Source organism: Chelonoidis abingdonii, chromosome 4 (assembly GCF_003597395.2).
Source record: "Chelonoidis abingdonii isolate Lonesome George chromosome 4, CheloAbing_2.0, whole genome shotgun sequence".
Lineage (NCBI taxonomy): Eukaryota > Metazoa > Chordata > Testudines > Testudinidae > Chelonoidis > Chelonoidis abingdonii.
This window is the reverse complement of record NC_133772.1, coordinates 65,332,871-65,358,981: the sequence shown is the minus strand read 5'-3', so window position 1 is coordinate 65,358,981 and position 26,111 is coordinate 65,332,871. Positions and strand designations below refer to the sequence as shown.

The 26,111-nt window shown below is 41.7% G+C and overlaps 1 protein-coding gene across 7 annotated transcripts in view; it reads left to right on the top strand.

Annotated features, from left to right (window-relative positions):
* NELL1 (neural EGFL like 1) overlaps window positions 1-26,111 on the top strand; it is a 465,038-nt gene that overhangs the window by 327,532 nt on the left and 111,395 nt on the right. For 5 of the 7 annotated variants that reach the window (XM_032794577.2, XM_032794575.2, XM_075065234.1 and 2 more), the window contains one exon: window positions 17,050-17,145. The exons of the other annotated variants lie outside the window; for them this stretch is intronic. In XM_032794577.2, the coding sequence (XP_032650468.1) occupies window positions 17,050-17,145 (96 nt within the window). The remainder of the gene's footprint in view (window positions 1-17,049; window positions 17,146-26,111) is intronic. 7 annotated transcript variants of the gene reach the window in all.

The following is a 26,111-nucleotide window of genomic DNA, read 5'->3' as shown; positions in this document are numbered from 1 at the left end:
TTTTGATGCTCTTCTCTGGACTTTCTCTGGTTTGTCCACATCTTTCCTGAAATGTGTAATCAGCATGGAGTAGAGAGGAAGAATTACTTCTCGTGTCTTGCTTACGACACTCTGCTAATACATCCCAGAATGATGTTTGCTTTTTTTTCCCCCCCAACGGTGATACATTATTGATCTATGTTAAGCTTGTGATCCACAATGACCCCCAGGTCCCTTTCCACATTATTCCTTCTTAGGAAGTCATTTCCCATTTTGTATGTGTGCAACTGATTGTTCCTTCCTAAATTGAGTACTTTGCATTTGTAGTTTTTGAATTTCCTCCTATTTACTTCAGACCATTTTTCCAGTTTGTCCAGATCATTTTGAATTTTAATCCTATCCTCCAAAGCACTTTTGCAACCCCTCCGCTTGGTATTGTCCGTAAACTTTGTAAGTGTACTCTCTATACAATTATCTAAATAATTGATGAAGATTTTGAACAGAACCAGACTCAGAACTGATCCCTGCAGGGCCCCACTCAATATGCCCTTCCAGCCTGACTGCGAACCACTGATAACTACTTTCTGGGAACAGTTTTCCAACCAGTTATACACCTTATAATAGCTCCATTTATGTTGTATATCCCTAGTTTGTTTATGAGAAGGCCATGCAAGACAGTGTCAAAAGTCTTCCTAAAGTCAATATGTACCCCCTCCTCTGCTTCCCCCGATCCACAAGGCTTGTTACCCTGTCAAAGAAAGCTATTAGGTTGGTTTGACACCATTTGTTTTTGCTGACTGTTACTTATCACCTTATGTAACAGGTCCTTTGCCCACTCCTCTTCCTGGAGCCCACCTGCTGCCCCAATAAAGCACAGAGAGGCTTCTCCTTCTCCAACACCCGTGGCTTTATTTACACATTTCTCCCACAACCAGTGATATACTATATACAGCTTGCAGGCCTGACAATCTCCTCCTTTACACAGAGTCTGCCCTCAGCCTGGAGACTGACCTTCCCCTGGCCATTCCCTCTCCTTCTGGCTGCCAACCAGCCTTTATAGCCCTTCAACCCTCAGGTGCAGCCAGTTCTAAAGGCCAGGCACCAGACTTCTCCCCAGTCCCGATCTATTTCCCCTGATTGGGGCTGGTTGAGCAGGGGCTAATTAGGTGCCTTTGCCCCAGCACCCTGCTACACCTTATTATCTTTTAAGTGTTTGCAAATTGCTTAATTATTTGCTCCATTATCTTTCCGGTACTGAAGTTAAGTTGACTGGTCTGTAATTCCTTGCATTGTCCTTATTTCCCTTTTTATAGATTGGCACTATATTTGCCCTTTTCCCAGTCCTCTGGAATCTCTCCCGCCTTCCATGACTTCTCAAAAATATCTCCTCAGTCAGCTTTGAGTCCCTGAGTATTCTAGAATGTATTTCATCTGGCCCGGGTACTTGAAGACATCTAACTTGTCTAATTTCAGAGTAGCAGCTGTGTTAGTCTGTATCTGCAAAAAGAACAGAAGTACTTGTGGCACCTTAGAGACTAACAAATTTATTTGAGCATAAGCTTTCTTGGGCTACAGCCCACTTCATCAGATGCATAGAATGGAACATATAGTAAGAAGATATATATATATATACACACACACACACACACATATACATACAGAGAACATGAAAAGGTGGAGATTGCCATACAAACTCTAAGGCTAAGTAATTAAGATGAGCTATAATCAGCAGGAAAAAAAAAACGTGCGTGCTGATAATTAAGATGGCCCATTTCAGACAGTTGACAAAAAGGTCTGAGGATACTTAACATGGGGATATAGATTCAATTTGTGTAATGACCCAGCCACCCCCAGTCTCTATTCAAGCCCAAATTAATGGTATCTAGTTTGCATATTAATTCAAGTTCAGTAGTTTCTCGTTGGGGTCTGTTTTTGAAGCTTTTCTGTTGCAAAATTGCCACCTTTAAGTCTGCTACTGAGTGACCAGAGAGGTTGACGTGTTCTCCTGCTGGTTTTTGAATGTTATGATTCCTGATGTCAGATTTGTGTCCATTTATTCTTTTGTGTAGAGACTGTCTGGTTTGGCCAGTGTACATGGCAGAAGGGCATTGCTGGCATATGATGGCATATATCACATTGTCTAAATAATTTTTAACTTGTTCTTTCCCTATTTTAGCCCAGTTTTCACTGGCATTCACTATGTTAGACATCCAAATGCTACTATGCTCCTTGATGAAAACTGAATCAAAAAAGTCATTTAGCGCTTTGCCATTTCTACATTAAATAGTTTTTAATACCTTGTTGATTCTTTATAACAATTTTTGGAGATATGATTCTTCTTGTCTACCTGAATTAGGTGAAAGAGTATTTTGACCACTGCCAGTAATTAATTAATTCCCCATTAATATAAATAATTCCCCATTAATATAAATATTCTATACTTAAATGGCTTATTGTTTTAATAATCCGTTTAGCAAGATCATTAGATTTCAGATTGGGACATAAAGCTTTTTACCAGCAAGATAGCAATGATATTAGAATTATATTTGGAGCTTTGCATTTAGCTAACTAGTTGCAAATATGCATTTCACAAAGGTATTTGCCATTTTTAACATAAACAAAAGGTTTTAAATATTTCCAGCTACACTTTTTCTCTACAGTCCTTTCTTTGCAAAGAGGGGAGGGCAGGACTCACTTTATCCTAGGTTTTTATGGTTTGATAAGGATCTGCAGTGTTACTTCTCTTTGAAGTTCTTTTAACCAAATTGTGTTTACCAGTTGCAGTTTTTACAGTTAAAATATTCACAGTACCAATCACAGCAACCAAACTTACTTCAGTTTTTCAAAACACAGTATAAAAGAAATTGGTTTAGAAAGTTAAAGCACGATAAAGTTTAAAATGCAGCTTTCCTCCCTACATCTTTGCCCTCATTTTTCCTATATCACCCACTGATACCTATGCTCCTCGCTGCCATTTCTCCTTACTGCCCCTTCATATACTCTCAGTTCATGCCTTCTGTCATACTACTCCTTAAACTTGGATGTGTTTCCCCTGTTTGATGTATGCTAAGTGCTCTCAGAAAATCCCATCTTCAAATTCTCCCTAAATCCCTGTTTATGAAGCTTTCCTATACTGATCTGTCTACATGTCTTCCTATCTATACCCCTATCTGGGCTTCTGTCGAGTCTTCTGACTTGACTGTTCTACACTGGGTGGGCACTACGTCTAATTATGTTTTGTAAAGTATCTTGTACATGCATAGCCAATGTAAATATAAAACAATGGTAACAACATTGTAGCCAGCTATTAAAATGTCTGAGTGTTATGGGCTTTTCCTGAACTGAACTAAATTTGTCATGGACCAAGTATATGATATGAAACATAAAGTAGATGGAGAGGTACCTGGTGAGGAGATGAAATGCCCAGCTAAAGAGAGATTTTCTCATCCTCTGTTGTTGAATGACGTGTTACAGTCCTTCCCAGCCCAATATCTGGGATCGGATTTTTTCTAAGAGTGTTCTGTTGGCCCACAACTTTCTCTTGCCACGTTTGTCCTTTCCTGACCCCAGCCAGCTGTAAAGAGGCTTCAATGGCATTTTGCAGGCTTTGCGTTAAATAAGTCTGACCCTGTAGGCAATAGATGCAGTTCACTGAACCAAGAGAGGGTCTTGTACTTTTATAAATGGTTATGTCATACCTCAGTACTGAGAAAGAGAACAGAATCTCTACCACTCCTTTCTTTTGCTTGTTCCTTGTGCTTGGTTTTTCAGCTCCCCTCTCAATCAGTCTCAGTAACTGCTGTGATCTGATTATTCTGGTATTTGGCATAAATTGTCGGAATACTACCAACTACCATCTTTTGTGTATTTGGCTGGCTAAACCCATTCTGCTAATGAAATTATGATCTCTCCCTCAAATGGTTATCAGCTTGCTCAGATGGTTCACCTAGCACATTTTTCTCTTCCACATCTTCCTCTATATGCATATGATACATGGGTAACCTTTACCTTGCCCTTTCTTTATGCCCATCCTTCATTAGCATATATACCAATAGTATTCAGTCATTTTATCTGGCCAAATGTCAGTGGATTTTTTAGTTACAGTACTTGCCAGCCTGTTGGAGAAGAGTGTAAGTCTGTCAAATATGAAATATATACCAATTGTGACTTGCTTCATATTTTAACTTAGAACTTGGTTCCCTTTAAGACTATGTCCGTATGTAAACATAACACTGGCAAGCATGCATTCGCCTAACTTAGGGCCTGATTCTGCTTCCCTAGTTCACACTGATTAATACCATAAAAAGAGCCAAATTCTGCCTGGCACTTACAAAGGGGTGCACATTTATGTAAGTAGGTACCAGGAATCTGCCCACCCTAACATGACCAATGTAAGGGCTGCCACAGTTGTAGTCCTTGTACCCAGATGTTCACAGTGACTGATTTGTCCCTACTCCACTAAGGGCCCACAGCAACTGAAAGGGGGAGATGGAGCCATGACTCCACTCTAAAACCAGGCAAAGGGGCTGTAATTTGCACCTCATAAAAGAGTGTGACAGTTGTTTTGTAGCATCCATTCAGATGGCACTCCCAGTGATTTCAAAGATGCTGCTACCCAGTGCTTAAATTCTCATATAGTATTTCCTGGAGACCCCCCTGCTCTCCCGCTGTCCGGAGGTCCATATTCAGCTGCGGGGTAGGAGGTGTCAGGGCTTTAGCTCCATGGGTTTGAAAATATTTACCAGAGCTCTGCTCCACACAGCTCCAGCTGCCACCCTAATGCGTCCCAATTTCAGTGGGACTAGTTGAGTATTAAAGCGGTGTTTCCCAAACTTGGGATGCTGCTTGTGTAGGGAAAGCCCTTGTCAGGCCGGCCGGTTTGTTTACCTGCCCCGTCCGCAGGTCCAGCCGATCACGGCTCCCACTGGCCGTGGTTTGCTGTCCCAGGCCAGCGCATCCCTTGGCCCGCACCGCGTGCCGTAGCTCCCATTGGCCTGGAGCTGCGAACTGCAGCCACTGGGAGCTGTGATCGGCCGAACCTGCGGATGGGGCAGGTAAACAAACCAGCCTGGCCCACCAGGGGCTTTCTCTACACAAGCGGTGTCCCAAGTTTGGGAAACACTGATTTAAAGAAAGGGTGGCAGATTGACATCCTTTGAATTCATGCTTCCTAGATAATTACTGTGGGTTCAGTTGTCACTGTAAAGCATAGCCCTACATTGGGGATATAGCTGGAGCAGATTACTTTTTCCACACATGTGCCTTTGTAGCCCTGGTAAGGGTCAGCTACCATCTGTTTCTGTATGAATGAGTGTAACTATGTAGTGGTTTGAATTGAGCTGCAGAATTTAGAAAGGCTGTGGTTTACTTTACTGCTGCAGCACACTAAAAACTGGCATCACATGATACATAAAGTGCATCCCCTCAACTCTGGGCCACAGATGAATGTATTGGGATCACAGGAATTGCCATACCAGATCAGACCAATAGTCCATCTGGTCTGATGTCCTGACAATTATACAATTTGCCTATGAGGGCAAGTTAGTAATTGGCTTATATCCTGAAGCATGAAAGTTGACATCCCTGGTAGATCTTACCCAGTGTAATGATGGATATTCTTCTTATTCATATAAGTATATATATTATTCCATATATCCCATTTTGCAAACTTCTGTTTGCATGCTTTGATTAACAGCTTCTTCCACTGTCATTTGTTTTGAAGCACTGCTGCATTATTTGCTAACTCTGAGCAGGCTGAAATACATATTCTTTTTCTGTACTGATGCTCCTTTTGCTGCTAATGGAACCTATTTCAACATCCTAAATATTTCTCCTACAAAACTAAGTAAATACGTACATACATAAATCTGGGTAAAATCAGGGCAGTCAGGAATACCCTCAGTTAAATGTAGTTACTTTTGGCCTACTTCTAGATCTGTATGCTGCCAGATTAAAGAGGTCGACTGCCTAGTGAACTAATTGTACAGAGATTTTAAAGCACTTCTGGAGATGGATTTTCTCTTACAGAACATGCTGTTTGATGTTTGCTGGTGTTGCTTTCTTTATGTGACGTTGTTAGGGAAGCGATCTACCCACTTGGAATAATTTCATTTGGATGTTTCTCTCTCCAAATATTTCTCTCCCAAAGAATGAAAGATAAATGGAGAAATTTTATGTGTTCTTTCCTAAAGTAAAGGGAAGATAGGTTGAAGTAGAAGGGACATACTGAAGAGTGTATAACCATGGATAAGATAAAGTGTTCAGTAATACAGGTAGAAAAAGAGAATGCGCGTTATACTATGTGAGAGGCACAACAACTATATAAAAAGAGCCAACAAATTACTCTTAATATGTCATTGATCAGTCATGTCAAAAGAATAACTGCACACAATTTGAGTTTGAGAGAAAGTATTTCTTTATAGTCTAGTGGGGATTGCACTTCAAACTCATAGAAACATTTACTGTTGATTGATTCTTCTTTATTGGGACGCGGCATTTGAATTAATAGATTCTCTTTATGGTGATTATTGCATTACATTTGTGAGTATGAGGCATCCGGTGCATCATAGGTAGGTCATGCCAAAGTTCTAGTCTCCAATTCCTCGTACTGTGAAGAATTATGGTTTTGTGCTACTTTGCAGCAAAGACAGAGCGTCATTGAGACAACTACTCCAGCTCTGTAGAAAAAGACAGATGGACTGGCTATAGAGCTTGTATATACACACCAGATGTGTTCATCATAAGGCTCTTTAATGCTCTTCCAGATATGGCAGAGGTTTGTTTAAATCAGTGGTTCTCAACCTGTGGTCTGCGGATTCTTAGGGGTCCACCAGTATAATTGAGAGGGTCCGTGAACATGCTAGCAACTAGAGGTCACGTGCCTCCCATCCCCATTTTCTGCCTTCCATTTGGCCCTGCTCCCTGAAGTGCTGATCATAGAATCATAGGACTGTAAGGGACCTCGAGAGGTCATCTAGTCCAGTCCCCAGCATTTGTGGTAGGACTAAGTATTATCTAGACCATCCATGGCAGGTGTCTTTCTAACTTGCTATTAAAAATCTCCAGTGATAGAGATTCCACAATCTCCCTAGGCAATTTATTCCAGTGCTTAACCACCATAACAGTTAGGAAGTTTTTCCTAATGTCCAATCGAAACCTCCCTTGCTACAATTTAAGCCAATTAAGGACTCTTGTCCTATCCTCAGAGGGTAAGAAGAACATTTTTTTTCTCCCTCTTCCTTGTAGCAACCATTTTATGTACTTGAAATTATGTCATGTCCACTCTCTTCTCTTTTCCAGACTAAACAAACCCAATTTTTTTTTCAATCTTCCCTTATAAATCATGTTTTCTAGACCTTTAATCATTTTTGTTGCTCTTCGCTGACCTTTCTCCAATTTGTTCACATCTTTCCTGAAATGTGGCGCCCAGAACTCGTGGGCCAGCTGCCCCAATGCAATTTCGAAATCTCTGAAGCTGCACGTCAGTTGAGGTTACGTTTTGTAGCTGGAGTAGTCTCTTTTCTGACTTTGCTGTGTATGTGACTACAGTATCCACATATGCCTTTCTGTCATCACTGAGCTCACGAGTAGTTGAGTGTGATGCTGAGGTCCTTGACAGAGTATCTGCAACTATCAGATATTTCCCAGGAACATATTTAGCAATTGGGTTAAATCTCATTAATCTTCGCAATAGATGTTGGCATCTCAATGGTACTTTTCTGGTAATGAGGGTTACAAACAGTTTATGGTCTGTAAATTAATCCGTCCATACAGATAGCCATGAAAGTTCTCACATGCACATATGCTTGTCAGTCTCGCCTTTTCAATCTGTGCATATTGTTTATCTGCTTCTAAGCAAGATCAAACTGCAGTTTGCTTCCACTCAAAGCCACTCACTTGCAACAGTACATCTCCTAGGCCATTGCTGCTTGAATTTCCACTAACTTTTGTGACATCAATGAAAACTGGAGCTGTTAAGATAATTTCTTTTACCTTTTAGAAGGTGATTGTGTGATTTGGCCCCCAGTGCTAAGATGTGTTGGCCTTTAACAGTTGATTTAGTGGTTTTGGCACCGTAGAAACATCTTACAGGTATCAGCCAAGGTAATTTAGTGTCCCAGTGTACTGGTACATTAATCAATGCATTCAATTCTCAGATTGCTCTTACTTTCTCAGGGCTAGGATTGATTCTTTCTGTGTCTGTCCTAAAAACTTGATTTGGGGGTAGGTGTAAAATGCATTTTTCCTTGCTTAACTTCAGTCCAGACTGACTGATTAGGCTTTGGACTTCATGGAGGGTTTTGTTGTGTTCTTTCATCAAAGATCCATGCATCAGAATATTGTCCATGAATACTACAACTCCATTTGTGGTAGTAAAAATTCTGCTACCTTTTTTTGGAAAATTTCAGGTGAACTGGTGCTCCCAAAAGGTAACCTTTGAAAGCAAAAACTCCAAAAGAATGTGATAAATGTAGTCAGTTTGCTAATTCCTTGAGCAAAAGAAAGCGCTAGAATCTGCTCAAGACATCCAGATTGGAGAATACTGTCACTCCTTTCACTTTGGGGAGGAAGTTATCCAGTGTTGGGAGGATATATTTTTTTCACTAACAAATGTTTCATTAAGTCTTTTGAGAGACATATACATATTTTTCCACTTTTCTTTATAAGTGGTACACTAGGGCACACTATGCTGTTGGCTCAAAGATTTTCTTGAATATGCCAACCTGTTCCATTCTCTTTAATCAGTTTCTACTTTATGAAATAATGGGATAGGAATCTGGTGAAATGTATGTACACTCTACGGTTCAGCATGGTTTTTTTAAGGTATACTGGATCACTTTTCAAAAGTCCAGTATCACCAAATATTCCACTGAGATCTTCCACCTTGCTTGCTAGGCCCATCATGGCTGCCATGCTACAGCTGTTAGACTGTGGTCCTTTGACCACACACACTCCGAACATATAGCATTTGTCTATTAAGTTGTTTCTGTGGTGAACTGGCCCATGCAGTTCCCAGAGCTAGTCAGTTGTGTCAGGTGACTTCAGCTATAGGAGGGGTTGAAGATGATATTAAGTCTCTTCTGAGATTATTATGATTGAGTCAGTATTAAAATCATAGTCTTCCCATGAATATTCAGTTTCACTCCAAGAGATAGATCCCAGAAACAATGGCTGTTGATTGTATGTAATAAGAGTCAACTCCCTGACTGAAAACAGCTGCAAAATGTCCATATGTCATGCGTTTATTACATTATGTGAGCCTTTGTCTGGATGTGTGTCATCTCTTGGGTTCTGACTTTTTTCTACATCTTGTGTGTGTAGGCTGGAATTTGTCCCTCTTACCCTGAGAGTTCTCTCTCTCCTTGTGTCAGGAGTTTTTATGATAATGACTTTTTACACTTAAGTGTCTGTTCTATAGCTTCTAAGCTAGTTTCAGGTTTTTACAAGATGCTCCTGCCTTTTGTTCTGTTTGACTAATTCTGACTTTTGCTATCTGAATAGTTATGGCTACGGTTAAATCTCTTCACTTGTAGCAGCTGTGAAATGTTTTCATCTGCTAACCCAATAGCCTATATTAGATATTTGCATGTTTTGCATTCCCAGAATCACAGTTTTAAGCCACTGTAAGCAGAGCTCTTATAAAACATTCAGCAGTTTCTCCTGGTTCTTGAATTCTCTAGTGAAAGCATGCTCTTCATAAACCACATTTCTCTGGGGTATAAAGTATGCATCAGACATAGCCATCCTTGTGACTGTCTTCAGTAAAGTCAAGGAATTTAAAGATACGCTCTGCTTGCTTTCCCATAGCATAAGTTAAAGATGATATATCTCTAGTTTCTTTGTGCAGCTTGGTGGCAATGCAAAATCTTGTTTCCGGTCTGTACGTTCTGAAGATTTGTCAAAGCTCAAGTTCTTCGGGGCACTGAAGAGTAGCCTGTGTGATAGAGCTCTTTCTCTGCCTTGGTGGGTTCCGCGCTTCTGCTTAGCAGCTGGCTAGGGTAATTCCACTCTCCCTCAGAATTTCCCCATACCCCTGGGGTTACTGTCTACACCTTGCCTGAGCAGTGTTCCTCCTGGCTGTCTTGATAGGGAGAGGGGAGCATCTTAGTCTTTGGTAGCCCCTTCAGGCCTGGGAGCGAGAGACCAGACGCTCAGTTCAGTCTCTCCCCTCTGGTAGGATCTCTTCTCTCAGACCTCCAGGCCTGGATGGGCTGTTTTCCCTGCTGGGCAGGGTTTCTCCTGCCCTTTGCCTCTGTACCTGTGGGGTTTCTCTTCTGGTGCTTATCAGTGTCTGCACCATCAGACTCTCCAGTAGCATGCCTTCTTCCCACAGCTCCTATCACATGTTCCTATCTGGCTGGAGGAAAGACTCTTAATAGGTTCTGGCAGGCGCCTTGATTGGCCCCAGGTATCCTAATTAACTTGGAGTAACCCCTGTTCTGTTACCAGGGAAGCAGGGATTTGCTTATCCTAGGATTAATATACCTGACTTCCACCACTCTCCTTTAGCCATCTGGCCTGACCTTGTCAAACATGTTAATGTCACGTGGAGACTTACATGGTGTCAGGAGTAAATGAAGAACAGAATGAACAAAGCAGCAATGAATTTCACCTATACCCCATTCCTAACACCATATCATGCTCCTGAACCAGATATGGACTGGATATAGAGCTTGCTTATTCACATCAAATGTGTCATCATAAGATCCTATAATGATCTGACAGGTATGGTGGAGGTTCCGTTAAATAAGGTACACCTCTACCCTGATATAACGCCACCCGATATAACACGAATTTGGATATAATGCGGTAAAGCAGTGCTCCGGGGGGCGCAGGACTGCATGCTCCAGCAGATCAAATCAAGTTTGATATAATGCGGTTTCACCTATAACGCAGTAAGATTATTTTGGCTCCCGGGGACAGCGTTATGTCAGGATAGAGGTGTATTTTGCACACAGTGCCACCTAGTGTCTGAGCAGTATAATACAGTTTAGCATTCCATTACACTTGGGAAATAGAAGTAGAAGAGCTACCAAATTCGTTTCAGGTAAGCCCTCATTTTTTGATGTTGGGGTTGAGGGAAGCAGGTGAGGTACTATGAGAGCCAAAGCTCTGCATTTTTGCAACCTTCCCACTGGCTGTGCGGCTCGGGAAGTGGTTCAGTCCAGAGCAAGTCACCACAGTTCCTTTTTGTTGTCCTTGGTGAGAGAGAGAGAGAATTTTGGAACTCTATTCAACTTTGATAATGATCAAGGCAGAATTTTCCTTTCATACAATGGTCAACATGCTCCGTTTTGCTTTTAACGAATAACATATGAGTGTCAGAAGCCTCACTCCAGTTCCCGAAGTAGGGACACCAGCTGATTGCTAACTATGCTGCAGATTTTTGGTGTGGGAGCATCAAAAGGACAAAGGAGACAGTCCCCTTGCTCTCAGTTCCTGTGCCCAATGCAATTACAGGCAAAGTCCTGCTCCACCCCTGCGGTCCCAGGGTGGAGCATGCTCGATGCAGATGCATTTTTGGTGAATTTAGATGCCAAACTCTAACAAGCCTTTCCTGAGCATCTGTGAACTGAGATTTTTCAGATGCCTTAACATATTTGGGCAAATTTTCACAGGGACAGAAAAACTCAGATTCCTGACATTAGGACCACTCTTCTGCCAAATGTCAAGTCCCTACTTCAAAGCACAAAGTTTAGATCTTCTCAATGAAATAGTTGTACAGACTTTTTAACAAGGGTGACACGATGTATTTTTTCCCATTCTGGAATAATTCAGCCTTAAGCCAAGACATCGCATTGGTTGTTTCAGCCCAAATGGTTAAAGTTTGGCAAAGTTACAAGCAACTGAAATCAGGGTCTTATAACGAGAAGTATTGACTTTAGGTGGTGCCACCAACTCTATCTATAATGCTGCAGACTCTTTTCCCAGAAGTTAGAGAAAGTAACCTTCAAACAAACATCTCTGCTTTCATAGCCACTATTTTCTGTGGGGTTAACAGGATGGTTCCATTCTTTACAAACCCAGATTAAAAGGATTAAAGGGTATGTAGCCAGTGGGCAGAATCACCAGCTGCGGAAAATGATTATTGCTCTTACCACTAGCAGAGTTTGTGCCTTTCCTCAGGCCTTTCTTTTACTGAGTCATAAACAAAGGATAATAAACAAAAACAAACTACTTAGAACAGTGGGTCTGAATTTCTAGATATCTTTTTGGCCAGCCGGGAGGGGCAAGGACACCCCCCTGCCACACATAACTGTTACCGAAGCCACTTTTCCTCTACTTTAATATCCTAACCCTTGATCACCCATGTGACAAGCAGGTGTCCATGCACTGGGGTTTGTGGAGTACCTTTCTTCCTCGCCACAGGATCGTGCAATAACGTATCACTCAAAGCATCACTATATTGGCATTATCACTGTGTGATGATGATGCAGCTCATCAGTGATTTGGCATTATGATGATGGACAAACTGAAAAATGCTGATGCAGTTGTGATGCTCCCCATGGGTACCCACCTAGCCACTACTAGTTCTTAGCGTGAAGCGGTCTTGTCTGTGTCTGTAGTAGTTCCAACTGTCTGAAACTAACAGCCTCTGGCCACACAAGCACTGCCTTTCTGGTCTCTGCAGAATCGACCCCCTTTGTGCAAACTGGTAATAGGCATACACCAACCCCCAAGTCCTCAGAGTGTTCCCTGCAGTGTCCAGCCTTTAACCACTGGACACTCACAGAAGTTACCAGGTAAGCTGTCCCCAAAATGAACAGTGCAAAACAAACAGTGTTTGTTTTAACTGACGTTCAACTCCAATATAACAACCCAGCACTGAAGTACATGTATAGTAAAAACAGTCATAAGTTTATTATAGAGAGAAGTGGATGAGGTAATATTTTATTAGACCAACTTGTGTTGGTGAAAGACACAAACTTTCAAGCTACATGGAGCTATTCTTCAGATCAACTTTTGACCTGTGTGTAGTTTGAAAGCTTGTATCTTTCACCAACAGAAAGTCCAATAAATTATATAATCTCATCTTCCTTGTCTCTCTAATTCCTTGGGGTCAATGCAGCTACACCAACACTGAAAAAAATAAGGTTATTATCACAAGCAAAGTTTTTAAGAGAGAGTGAATAATGGAAACAGAAATGGTTATATATAAAATGAAATACAAACCTGGATCTACACTTATCAAAGGTTATCTTTCCTATTTAATAAAGTAGATGTTCCCCCAAGGATTAATTCTTTTTGAGAGCTATCAGGTTTTCAGTCAAATCAGGATCCAAGCATTCATGAACACTCCCTCCTTTCTTCAAGACATTTTTTCAATGAATGAAATAACAAAATGTCTCCTTGCATTCTATTTTATTCTTCAAAGTTCATTTTTCTCCCAGAGAGAGGATAACCCACTGTAGTTTAGTCTTCAGTGTTTTTGTATCCTCTTGCTTACTGCGTATGCAGATGTGTCTTACATTGTATTGGCTTGCAGTGCTTAATTTATATAACCAATAGCAAGACGAGTGAATCAAGTGACTCATGAATTGTCTGTGAATCAAGTGAACTGTCTGTCTCAAAACCTGTTTGTAACTCTGCCTTGATTTAGACTTTAGAACATATCTTTAGTACATATATACAACGTCTTGAATATCATCTATACAGACATCACACAATGATTTTGAGGACCAGTGTGATACTGGCTTCCATTTAAGATCTCACATGACATTCTTAATAGATAACTACTATGAAAGCAGTGTGCTAGATACAGTGAGTTTGTCAGGCCTGATAGGACAGTTACAGAACAGTGAATTCTTTGCCAGCTAGTACCAGTGGGCCTCTGTCACAGCAAAGTCATCACATTTTGCTGTAAGCACCTCAGTACTGTGAGGCATGGTCTTGTCCCAGTGCCCAAAGTCTGAAAAATGGCAATCCTGTTCATAAACCACTTCCTCCTGGAGGGGGAGCATTTTTTGGTTAGCTTGAAGGATAGCAAGAAAGTTAACCAGTTTCTATACAGATCTAGAAATAAGCTTCATTCTAAGAAACAAACATGTCATATTCACAGAATCAGTTACAGCAATAAGGAAACACAATAGACAATCCTTCCTAATTGAGGCGGTAGTCTACCTTCACTGCATATGTGTATATCCCATTGGCTCTAATAAGTCTTATGTATGTGTATTATGAGTTATGAGCAATAAACCTCTGTCTGTCTTCTCTGCCTCTTCGTGTGTCTCCTATTTATTTGAATGATCTGTCACATTTATGAAATAGTACAGTATATGCTGTTGATAGACTGTTTGCTATTTGATGGTGAAACTGATTGACAAACAACAACCTGTTTTTCTTTTCTGTATGACTTTTGCTTTTTATAACCTCTATGCTGCAAATACTAATTATCTTCATGCCACATAGAATGTTAATGTTATTTCCGTAAGGTCCCTACTTAGCTATCACTTTCAAGCAATAAAGATTAAATGTTTTAGTTTGCACTTTGTCAAGTGCTAAGGAATTTATTTTCCCTGAGAATGCTAAGATTGGAACTAAACACAATATTCTAGGAAACATTGCATAAGGAAATTCTGTAATCTCATCATGTTTTTCCTAGATTTACGGTTTTTGTAGGGCTGAGTGCCTTCATATTCCTTTCTGTCTTGTGTGAAATTACCTTTTTGTTCATATTTTGGAAAATATTCAGTGAGAAATCAAAATTAATGTTGCTCTTTAAACATCTCTCTGCCCTATACTTACGAGTTAGAACATAATTGAGATGAAACTAGAGTAGATAAACTTCCAAATGACCAATACATGGAATATGTGCAGCAGGAAATAGCAGATATTATTGGGCAAGTGGTTCCCCCATTCCTAGAATTCCTTGTGCTCTTCTGTTACTATTTTTATACATTATTTTAGGATTTCCTTTCCAATACATCTTCACCAAAACAGAATGCTGTGCTACAAGGTATATTGATAGAGTGACAGATCATTTTAGCAATTAGTTCAGTCAGGAGATAGGATTTGCTTCTCTCACCTTTAAGCAGTTACAAATTACAAGATAAATTTTCCTAATGTTTGGTATTTTATTCACCTTGTTATTCTTGTTAGTACTTTGCAAAAAAAAAAATCTAAAACATTTCATCTATTATGTAACACTTTGTCTTTTTATACTGTTTGTAACATTTCGTTGCGAACACTCCATCTGTGATTTTAGCTTACAGATGCACTTTGTAGTTCTGTTATTAACACAGATGCTGAATTCCGTTTAAATATTAATTTTAGCTTCATTCACTAGTGGGGTTTAGTCCACTGAGTGCCTCAAGAACTGTAATGTGTGTTGAGGAAGGGGCAGGAAATATGCTCTTAAGAATGTGCTTCGCACTGGGACCATTCTTGCTCTCAATGAAGTCCTTGCCAAAGCTTTCTGTGGGAGCAGAAGCAGGCTCATTTTGACCTCTCATTGAAAAAAATTAAGAACAATTTTAGAACAGAAGGCCTGATTCTCTTCTCTTAGTGTAACTTTATTCAGTCTGGTGGCAGAGCCGGTGCAAGGATATTTCGTACCCTAGGCAAAACTTCCACCTTGCGCCCCCTGTTTCCACCCTTCCCCCCCCATAGCATCGCTTATTATAAACTTTCAGAAATGAATACTGCATAATGTGGCATTGTTCATTATAATTAATACAAAGGGGTCAGAAGAGATAATCACAATGATCCCTTCTGGCCCAAGGGAGCCTATGAGCAAGGAGGAGGCTAAGAATGCCCCCAGCTTGCAGGGTCTCTAAATGTTCCCAGGTTCTGAGTACTTTGTCCTCTGGGGGTGAGGGGGGACCCAAGGGCAAGAAGGGCAGAGCCAGGTTCTCCCAGGTAGCAGGTGAGGATCTCCTGGGGATCAGGGCTGGCTCCCCGCATTGGCACAGTGCCACTGGGGTGGGGGTGGGGTGTTTGGAAGCGGCACCTGCGCCAGCCCTTTCCCCTCCGTCGTGCTGCAGGGTTTAGTTTCACTTTCCCTCACCCCAGGAGGCTGCTGCGCCCAGTCCCCAGCGTGTTGGAAAGCAAAGCTCACTTGAGCTCAGGACCACATCCTGCCTCCTCCAACGGCTCCGTCCCTTGGCCACACTGGTCGCTGCGCCCAGCCGGCTGTCTCCTCCTTGCTCTGCTGCAGGTTCCCACTGACCGTCCTGCGCAGCGCCCCTTGTGGAGGCGGGTTTGTTATGGGGGCCTCACTCCCCACACTGCCCCACTCAGCTGACTCCTGGGATGCCAGACACCGCTTTTTGGTGCCTCTAAATCTTGGCACCCTAGGTGGCTGCCTAGTTTGCCTAGTGGTTACACCAGCTCTGTCCAGTGGAGTTATTCCTTATTTACAGTGGTGTAAGAGAAGAAACAGAAGCATTATTTATAAGAATGGGCCTGATACATTGGTTTTCTTAATCATAATTACTGGATAGTTAAGTTTAGGGCAGGGGTTCTCAAGCTTTCTCATAGTGTGCACCATATCTCAATAGAGAAGTTGTCCCATAGTCCATCTCCCTTCCTGTTTTCAACTGTGAGGCCCACTTAGCCTCCCTTTTGTGATTATATAACTTCTTTATGGCAACTGCTTAAACAGAAAAACAAGTTTAGGAGAGTATTGTATTTTGATAGGCTTTGAATGAAACTTATAAGCTGGAAGCAAGGAGGAGGAGCCAATACCATGTGACCAGCCATCTGTCTGCTGGCCACCACCAAGTGCTGTGTGGATCAGCGTGGCACAATTGCAAAACTCCTACTGAGTTCATTTGAGCTAAGATCAGCTCATTAAATGTTGTTTTGTACTCTATTTTTTTCTCTTCTATCATTTGCAATAGGTGGATATTAATCTTTTATTGGAAGAGTGCTTTGCCATGAGGGCAGTCAGGTAGCCTTCCATACCAGCTACCTGGATTCCCTGCTCCTTTTGTCTCCAGATGGGTTGGATTTTAACACTTTGAATTCTGTTTTCTGTGATACAATATTAGGAAGACTTTCTTTGGCACCTCACAAATGTATAATAAATGTAGAAATTGTATTGTACAGTAGCCTGCTTTTCTCTTTCAGCATTCTGTGAAGAGGGATGCAGATACGGTGGGACATGTGTGACCCCTAACAAGTGTGCCTGCCCTTCTGGATTCACAGGGAGTCATTGTGAGAAAGGTAAAACTCCCTTGAAACTGTTCTTTTGTAATAAGAAAAAGATTACTTTCAATAGGCAACTGTTGCTTCCCATTGTGTTAGATTCTGGATGTTGTTGTTTCTTCAGTGAATGTGTAAATTTTGATTATTTGGTAATTGACTTTCCCTACCTGGAACACACTGTTTCATTTAACACGGGTAATTTAAAAAGATCAAGGCTGTGCCTGCCACTGTTTACAGTGGACTTAGTTTGTACTTATTGGAGATCAAGCCAGATGAACAAGAATTGCCACAGCTGTCATGCCTGGTGTCATCTGAAGGTGACATTCTGGTTTTCTCTCAATCTGTTTCAAAACTTAGATCTAAATTTGGAATCTTTCCTTGCTTGCTTAAATTGTCATTAAATAATCCCACTGGCAGTTTAACCTGTTGCACTCTTGGGATTTGATTTAAACATGAAGTTACTGAGATCATCGTTACTCACAGAACTGAAAATGTACATATGTATCTGAGTGATGCTGGTTAGACTTTTATCAGCACCATCCCAAGTCTTTTTCTTTCCAGGCTATTTGGTATTTACACATTGTAATATTTACTGCACTTCACTATCTTCATCATTCCTCTCAAAATCCATCTCAGTGAGAGACAGATTTGGAAGCATATGATGCATCTGACGTCTGTGCAGATATAGACTAACTCCAAATGCCAGGAAAGGGCTAGATTGTCCCAGGCCCTTGTGCCAGTCCATGGCTGAGGGAAGACAGAACAGGCCTTCCACCTCTCCTTTTACATCCTGTTCAAAGGCTATCGACAGTTGCAATCTCAAGAGCTTTCAGGTGTTGTTCCCTCCTACTGGCTTTAGGGGTGCAAACCAAGCCAAGTGTGAGGAAGGGGCAAGAAGAAAGCATGGCAGTGCTTCTGCTGTGCCGGCCAGAACTGTCCAAATTTGCACCCTTCTGAGGGAATGTGCATGCAGGGGGAAAAAATCCCTGCAGAACCCACTGGGGTTGTATGATTCCACACCACCCTTCCCAGTGTGGTTTTGTGTAATTTGCAGAATCTGGTCCCAAATGTTTATTATGGAAACTAAAGAACCTATTGGCAGAATAAAGATGATAGTACATGTACCTCTCTCACTAAATAGATTTTTATTATAAGAGAAAAGAGAAGTAGAAAGAAGCAATAATCCAGCGACTGATAAAATGCCTACATCAGTTTAGCTAAGTAAATGCTCTAAAATGTGTAATAGATCAGTTGGGACAGATTCTATGCCCCATTCTGTTCTTTTTGGGCTGCTCAGATGGCACATAGGGAGCAGAGACTGGCATCACACACACACCCCTCCAACCCAGGGATTCCTTCAATTCCCTGTGGATTCAGAGGTGGCACAGATGCTCCTACACCACTCTCCCCATATCTCATGACTCAGGCAATAAATGTGTGTGAGGAGAAGGCCTGGGTGTAGTTGGCTGTGCTCAGCTGGCAGATGATCTCTTGGGGGCTGTTGTCAGCTGGCCCGTATTAGAGCATTCCCAGCTGCTCTGTTCTGTACCTTAGGTCAGAGTTGTTACTGGCTCCTTGACAGCACTCTTCCCTGGGCTCTTTTTTCTGTGCATTCAGCAGAGACCCTGGTTCAGTTTGCCTGTTACTAATAAGAAGAAAGGGATGCCAGAGGAAGATGTAAACCTATTTGCTCAGGCTACCAAGACAAAAGAGTTTAGATTCTATTTTCTGTGTGTTTCAGTGTCTTCAGTGCTGCAGACTATGTAGTAAATGCTGTGTGTTTGTTCTTCCAGTCTGAACTGAGGCCAGTACTGAAGCAGCTACATTCTGCTGTTTTGGGTCATAATTGGCTGGGTTTAAAAAAACGACAAACAAATGGAACCATTTGTTGTATAAAAACTGTCCAGTAACTAGTGTATTGTTATAGTCTGTCCAGTAACTAGTGTATTGTTATAGGCCATACTACTATAATGCAAAATGACTTAAATAATTTTTTGACAATGAGGCTTATCTACTTTTATCAGTTAGCTTTGACACTGGATATATTTTATTTTTGATGCATATACTAAAACCAGTTTACAGTGGACTATTAGGAATCCGCATAAAGATGTTCTTATTTAGCTGCTTCTATTGTGTCTACAGTCCACCAAGACTCATTCCTGTAACTTGTATGCTTAATCTAGCTTGCTCAATCAGTTGAAGCACATGAGCTCTCAGCTCTTGGCTGTGGTTATTATTCAGGCTTTACCCATTTGAAACTACCATTGATTTGGGACTCAATTATAAAGTTAACATTTGTTGACATACTTGTTTGGTACCTGTGTTGATGGAAATACAAAAAGATCAGATGACTTGCTTAAGGTTCACATGGAGTAAATGACTCTGAGTTAGCCCCTTGGGGCATGTCTACACTGCATCTGTGGGCAAATTTCCCTGCCCAAGTTCCACAAACGTATGCTTCGCACTAGTGCACTGAAAATAGCTATGTAGATATTTGACTTGGGCTGGAGCTCGGTGGAACGGGGAGCGGGCTTGAGAGCCCAAACCCCAACCCAAGCCTCAGTGTCTGAGCACTGTCTACACAGCCATTTTTAGAGTGTTAGCACAAGCCCTGCTAACACGAGTCTGTGGACCTGGGCTGCAAGGCTCACTTCCAGATATAGTGTAGACATGCCCTGGGTTCCTCTACTCTCTGTCCCTTTGTTTCACCAATTAAACTTAAGTTTCCTTCTTGTAGGGGTTCTAGGAGCCTCAATGAAAAATTTTGATTAAGAACTATAGTCTTGAACTCTTAGATTTTACAAACGTAGGGTTTCTCAGCACTGCTAGAGAGGTCTGAGTCCAGCACTGTTGGAACCTATATTTTTCACCACTTATATGTTCGTTTTATGTCAAATAACAATATAAGAAAAGTCTTTTCTATCTCTTGAAATGAAAATAAGTAGATGAGAGAATGAATGGATGAACAAAATGCGGATAGGTACAGGACAGGGAGGAGGCAGATCTATAATTCCATATACTATCACCTTAAGAGTAAAGAGACCTAGTGGAGAAAGAATGACAGTGGCAATACTCCCATTGTGCAGTGAAAATATGGTTATTACCCTCTCCTGAACAATTAGGGATATATTTCAGGAGAGTGGCTACTGTTTTGCAGATACAATCTACACAACTGTGAGCTATGAAAGCTGATCTCTTTGTTTTGAAGGATGTAGGATGTGCCACTGGACTGTGGAACTGGGATTTGTTGCATAAAGCTGACCTAATCATGAGTGAAGATTATGAATCTGATATGCAAACTGATTGCAGAATGAAATGGAGCTATGCATCTGAGAAATCATGGCATATATGTAGTACAAGAGATATGTCTGATTTTCAGATGTAGCCTCCCACATTGAAAGCACAAACAAATGTGTGCACATATCAAGTCACTTGCATGTCTCGCTAAATGACTCTGTGAAAATCAGGATTTTGTAGTAATAATTTCACCCAGAAATATATGTGCCTGAGAAAATTACAGGCTCAAAATTGAAGGCTGCATTGACACTCTTTTACAAAACAGGCCTCCAGTGCCCACCTGCCTAAGGATCTTTGAAGAAAAGAGCAGATTTGGTAAAAAGAGAAGTAAAGAGAGCAGGGTTACTTCACTGAGAAGTTCTTTTCTTTCACCACAGTTTTTTACAGCGCGATTTTTGTGTCTCCTGTAAACAAGCCTGTATTTTTCTGCTGCGTGTGATGCTAAAAATAGATACCTCTGTATACTTGAACATGTGGTATCATGCTCTCCATGACTGCTATATTGTCCAAAGAGAATACAATTGTTGTACGCTACTTTAAATTAAAGCTTAAATCTTTCTGGTGAAATCTTCTACAGAAGCTTATTGTAAACTGATACACATCTGAAGTAAAATGACATGTATCTATAATGTGTTCTGTTTGCCACACTGCATTTGAAGATGTCCTTCAATAACACAGCAATCCCATATACGTTATTTTTAAGATGACAGTGCTTTCCTCATTGGCTAAACTTTCTCTGACCCAAATTTTCTTTAGCACAGAGAAAAGTGTAAAATGAACTGGCAATTAAAATTCCCATTGAAAAGCAGATGGCTTTATTTTTTGAATGTGAATAGTCTATAATTTATCAGTTTAGGCTGACCTACTGAAGTGATGATATCAGACTCACTGGGAATTCGGTGATGTTGAAATTGCCTCTGGTTAAAAATGAAATTAATATAGGCTGTGACAAAGTTCCTCCTCTACCTTGGTGGGTCCTGCGCTTATTGGCAGATTTGCTCACCTCAGTGATCTTCCCCACAATCTGGATCAACTCCTCCTGTGTCTGATCAGGAGTTGAGAGGTTTAGGGGGAACCCGGGCCCACTCTCTACTCCGGGTTCCAGCCCAGGGCCCTGTGGATTGCAGCTGTCTATAGTGCCTCTTGTAACAGCTGCATGACAGCTACAACTCCCTGGGCTACTTCCCCATGGCCTCCTCCAAACACCTTCTTTATCCTCACCACAGATCTCACACCTCTAGTGTCTGATAACGCTTGTACTTCTTAGGGTACGTCTACACTGCACGATTATTTTCGATTAGCTTAACCGATATTACAAAACAGATCTAATAAAATCGGTTCTAGGCGCGTCCACAGTGGGATCCCGGAATCGAGTTGTTTGCGTCCATGGTCAAAGCTTACCATGATTTCAGGAGCGGATGCGCTTGCCAGAGGCAGATGAGTCACAATGTCTCTGCCTGAATTACTGTGTGGTAGAGTCTGGTTCACCTCAGCTATCCCATAGTTCCCCACTTTCCGATAGATATGAGAGCACAGTGCCTTTGTGGTGGCAGAAAAACACTGCCCCGGGTAGAGAATAATAGACTGGTACTCAAGCCTCTACCCCTCGCCTGTTGTTGATAGCGCAGCCGCGAGGACGTAACTCTGGCTTACCGAGGCAGCTACTGTTCCATTCGCGTGAGTAGTATGGAGCATAACCGCCATACCAGAGCAGGCAATCTTCTCCCCTCCTTTTTTATTTGTCGCACGTGGTGGTGGCGGGGCGAGAAGATTATGGTAAACTGCGATGGTGAGGGCCCACGTGTTCCCATGGGTAAGGCTTCACGCCCGACACTGTGTGTATTTGAAATGGCCAGAGAAACCATATGCCAAGACTCACTGTCGAGGTATCGCTCAAAGTCTCAAAGAATGCAAAATATATTTTCTAGTGAGTGGCAGGAAGATATATATCCATAGGAATTAATGCCTAGGATCGTGCTCTATGTGGCTGGTTTTTATTGTCTAGGAACTGTGGAGCAATAGCTGGAGCCTCAGTACCCCCTTCCCTCCCTTCATGAGGTCCATTGGAGTCATCGGTGGCATGTCCATATACTCGACCGCCTGTCATAACGTCCTTGTGGAGCATCAATTGCAGCTCTGTGTATCCTGGCAAAGAGTGCTTGATTTCATTACAGACAACGTTTTAGAAGCACTTTCGTTGTCCTAATCTAATAGGAATCGGGACCCAAGGCTGGGAATATGAGGCAGAATTATAGACCTACTGCCCCGACTACAGCGTGAAGATCACAAGATCCCTGACTGTGTGCTGGATATCTTCTCCGTATTCCAAAAGACGAAGTACAATGCTCCTGTCCTCCGACTGATCGCTTACGGTTTTTTCGGAGAAATGCTTCAAACGCATAGAGACATCGACCACAAGAACTTCAACAAGTGTACATGTAAGAACTCGCATCAGAGTACACCTGGACTGTATTGTGCATACGCCATGAAATGGTGAGAGTATTCCATAGGTGTCGCCAGGACTTGGTAACAGAGCTTTTCCTAGAGATATACTCTTCACACAGCTCTGTCTACTTAACTCGTGAGTTCAGTCTTGCTATCCGATTGCGGTTCGGTCTGCCACTCCTGCGAAGGCATGCCTCGCTTCCACTCTCGGGTGAGGCCTGAAATTAACGTCTGATTTCCGTTACCACTTACCAATTAAACTAGGGTCGTCAGGGATCGTGAACCCCTATAACAATCCTGAGTTTCACTATTGAATTTTCAGCGCTACTCCCTCTCGTCTTGAGGTAGAATTCCGAACTGGTATCAGATTTAAGGATCCGGGTTTGGCAATTGGTGGATCTGGTAATAGTAGGTGTATGTAGTTGACGGAATCCGTTTAAGGATTCAAAGAGTTGCAGTTCGTACCGGGTGGCCCAGAAGATTCGGATGGAGGTATATATCTAGGATTAAAAAATCGCAAGTGCTTTTCTGTGGATGTATATCGGCTAGGACTCTAGGAAGCTCACCTGATATTTTCATCGTCCGTGCTAACTGTGTAGACGCATTTGGAGTGTCGCGTATAAGTCTTCGCCAAATGTCAGAATCTACAGGCTTCCTCCTGGTCAGCATCCATTGTGTATTAGCTAGACTTCCCAGCTGGCCATCTCGCACAGGACCACAAAGGCGAAAGAACAATATTCCTCCTACTCCTTTCTGTGATAAAGCTGATACTCCATGCTCACTCTGCCTGGGATAGGTAGCAGCTTATCTTGGTGTTAAAACCCACTGGATGTACATCTAGCTTAATAAGCTACTACTGCCTATTATGGGCTTGCATGAACCGTCGATCTAAATCAAGCATTAGCGTCGGTGGGACACGCTTAAAATTGTCCCGAGTAGCTCTTCTGATAGGCAGGTTGACTCTGTAGTGTTCTCCGTGCGTACGTAGACAGCCCAAACTGCTCTGGCACTCAGGACGAACTAGGCAGAAATGTACTACCCTCACAATGTCTGACCATGGTGCCAGTTTATATTTGCCCTTCTGCCAGGCTCCTTACTCTATCCTTGGTAACAAACTCCGCGCGCTCTCTCAACGGCAAATATATACACCTCGCATATTCTGGATAGATGTAATTTGAACTGGAGCAGTGCTCATAGCTCTCAAGTGGAAAATATGGAACTGTCACGCTTATGCTAGCTTTTCTGGGTTGGCTGTTTTGCAGTTTTTTGATCCGGAATTAAGAAATATTACCATCCAACTGTGGACTACCTTTCCTATGTTGCAGTTCAGGTTGTTACTTGCAGATATTGCAGGGACATTCTTGTTGCGTACTTGTAATATACATCGTATATTATGTTTTTTTCCCTAATCTTTATTTTTTCTTTGCATTGGACACCCATAGCAGCAATAGTTTTATAAGTAATCTTGCTGCCTACTCTTGAGGAAGCCCATTTCTCGTGAGGTTGGGCCCAACCCACCGCGCTCGAGAATCTCTTTCTATTTGGCAACGCCTGGGTACTTGTGCTGAACTGTACCCTGTATTTGAATAGACGATCAAAAATTTAATGGGGGGTTTTTTGTTTGCTTTTGAAGAAGGGATGGTTGAGACGCAAGTCAACCTCAAGTACAGATTGCAATGAGGTCAGTTGACTTGTCTGTTAAGTCTATCATGTGTCACCTTCATTGTATGAAACACTTAAAGTCAGTATATCTGAGACCCTTTGCTGTATTTCCATTGGCGTTATGCGGCAAGATACTATATTACTCATCCTATTGCTGTCTCCAGTAGCCTCGATTGACACATCAAATAGGCTGAATATAGAGGGCAGGGCCTCGAGCAAAAATTCGCACAATGGCCACGAGAAACTTGGTCTTAAGATTTGTGAGTTTTTTCAGGACTTATGTGGATTTTTTAATATGTTGCTCTCTCTCTTTTTGCATCCTTTTAGGTGAGTGCACTCACGATCGCTCACATTGTGCCAACTCTCTGCCTTAATTGGTTCTAGCAGGTTCCTGATTACTCTAGTGCAGCCCCTGCTCTGGTCACTCAGGGAACAGAAAACTACTCCTCCAGTGACCAGTATATTTGCCCTCTGCCAGACTCCTGTACCCTACTGGTCTGGGTCTATCACAAGGCATTTAAGTCAAATATGGAAATACATAATGCAGCATGCTAAGGAAAATGAACCATTGCTGGTGGCGTTTGCAGTTTAGATCCGAATTAAGGAAATATTACCATCCAACTGTGGGACTACCTTTCTATGTTGCAGTTCAGGTGTACTTGCAGATATTTGCAGACATTGGTACTATCAGATATTTTTTTTCCTAACGTTTAATTTTTGTGTTGGACATCCCATTGTTTATATTGCTGTATTAGAAGCATGGATTCCCCCACCCCCACTTTTCTATTTGGCAGTTATTGTCTGAACTGTACCTGTATTTTGAATAGAGATCAAATTTAATGGGGGTTTTTTGGTTTGCTATGAAGGGGGTAGACAAGATGATCCATATGCTGATTATCATCTGTGATCATTGTATGAAACACTTAAAGTCAGATTCTGAGACCTTTGTGCATGTTGAATACTACCTTATCCTTGTGTGGTCCCACTGAACTCTAGGTGAGAGAGGATGGCAGAATTTGTGTGTTCGATAGTGTCTTGGCATGCCAACGCATATTTGCTAGTATACCAGCAACTACTGTAGATGCATTTTTACTTAATATTTAATGAAAACAGATGAAATAAAATTATTGTGGATCCTACAAAAAATAGCTGCTATTGTGTACTCTTTCAGTATCTCAGTGGTGGAATGCTGAACAACATTTTTTTAAAATGGTACTTAGAAATGTAAGGGGATACCAATCTATTAAGTTAGTGGGTATGTGCCTTCATAGACCAGCAGAGCCATGAATTTGGCTCCTTAAATGTTTCATTCTCATTGAAGAGCAAAGATCTTTACAACAAGCAAACCAACATGAAATGCTTTAAGTATATTGGAAGAAGAAAGCCTGCAAGAAAATCAGTGGGTCCGCTGGACCTCCAGTAAAATAAGGAATAATTAAAGGCATAATAAAAAAGCTAAACAATTTCTTGTATCAGTCTCCACAGCAGAGGATTTTGAGAAGATACCTACTGCAGAGCTACTCTTTTCAGGTAATAAAGATGAAATACTATCAGGAGGAGTGGGGCAAAAGAGGAGGTGC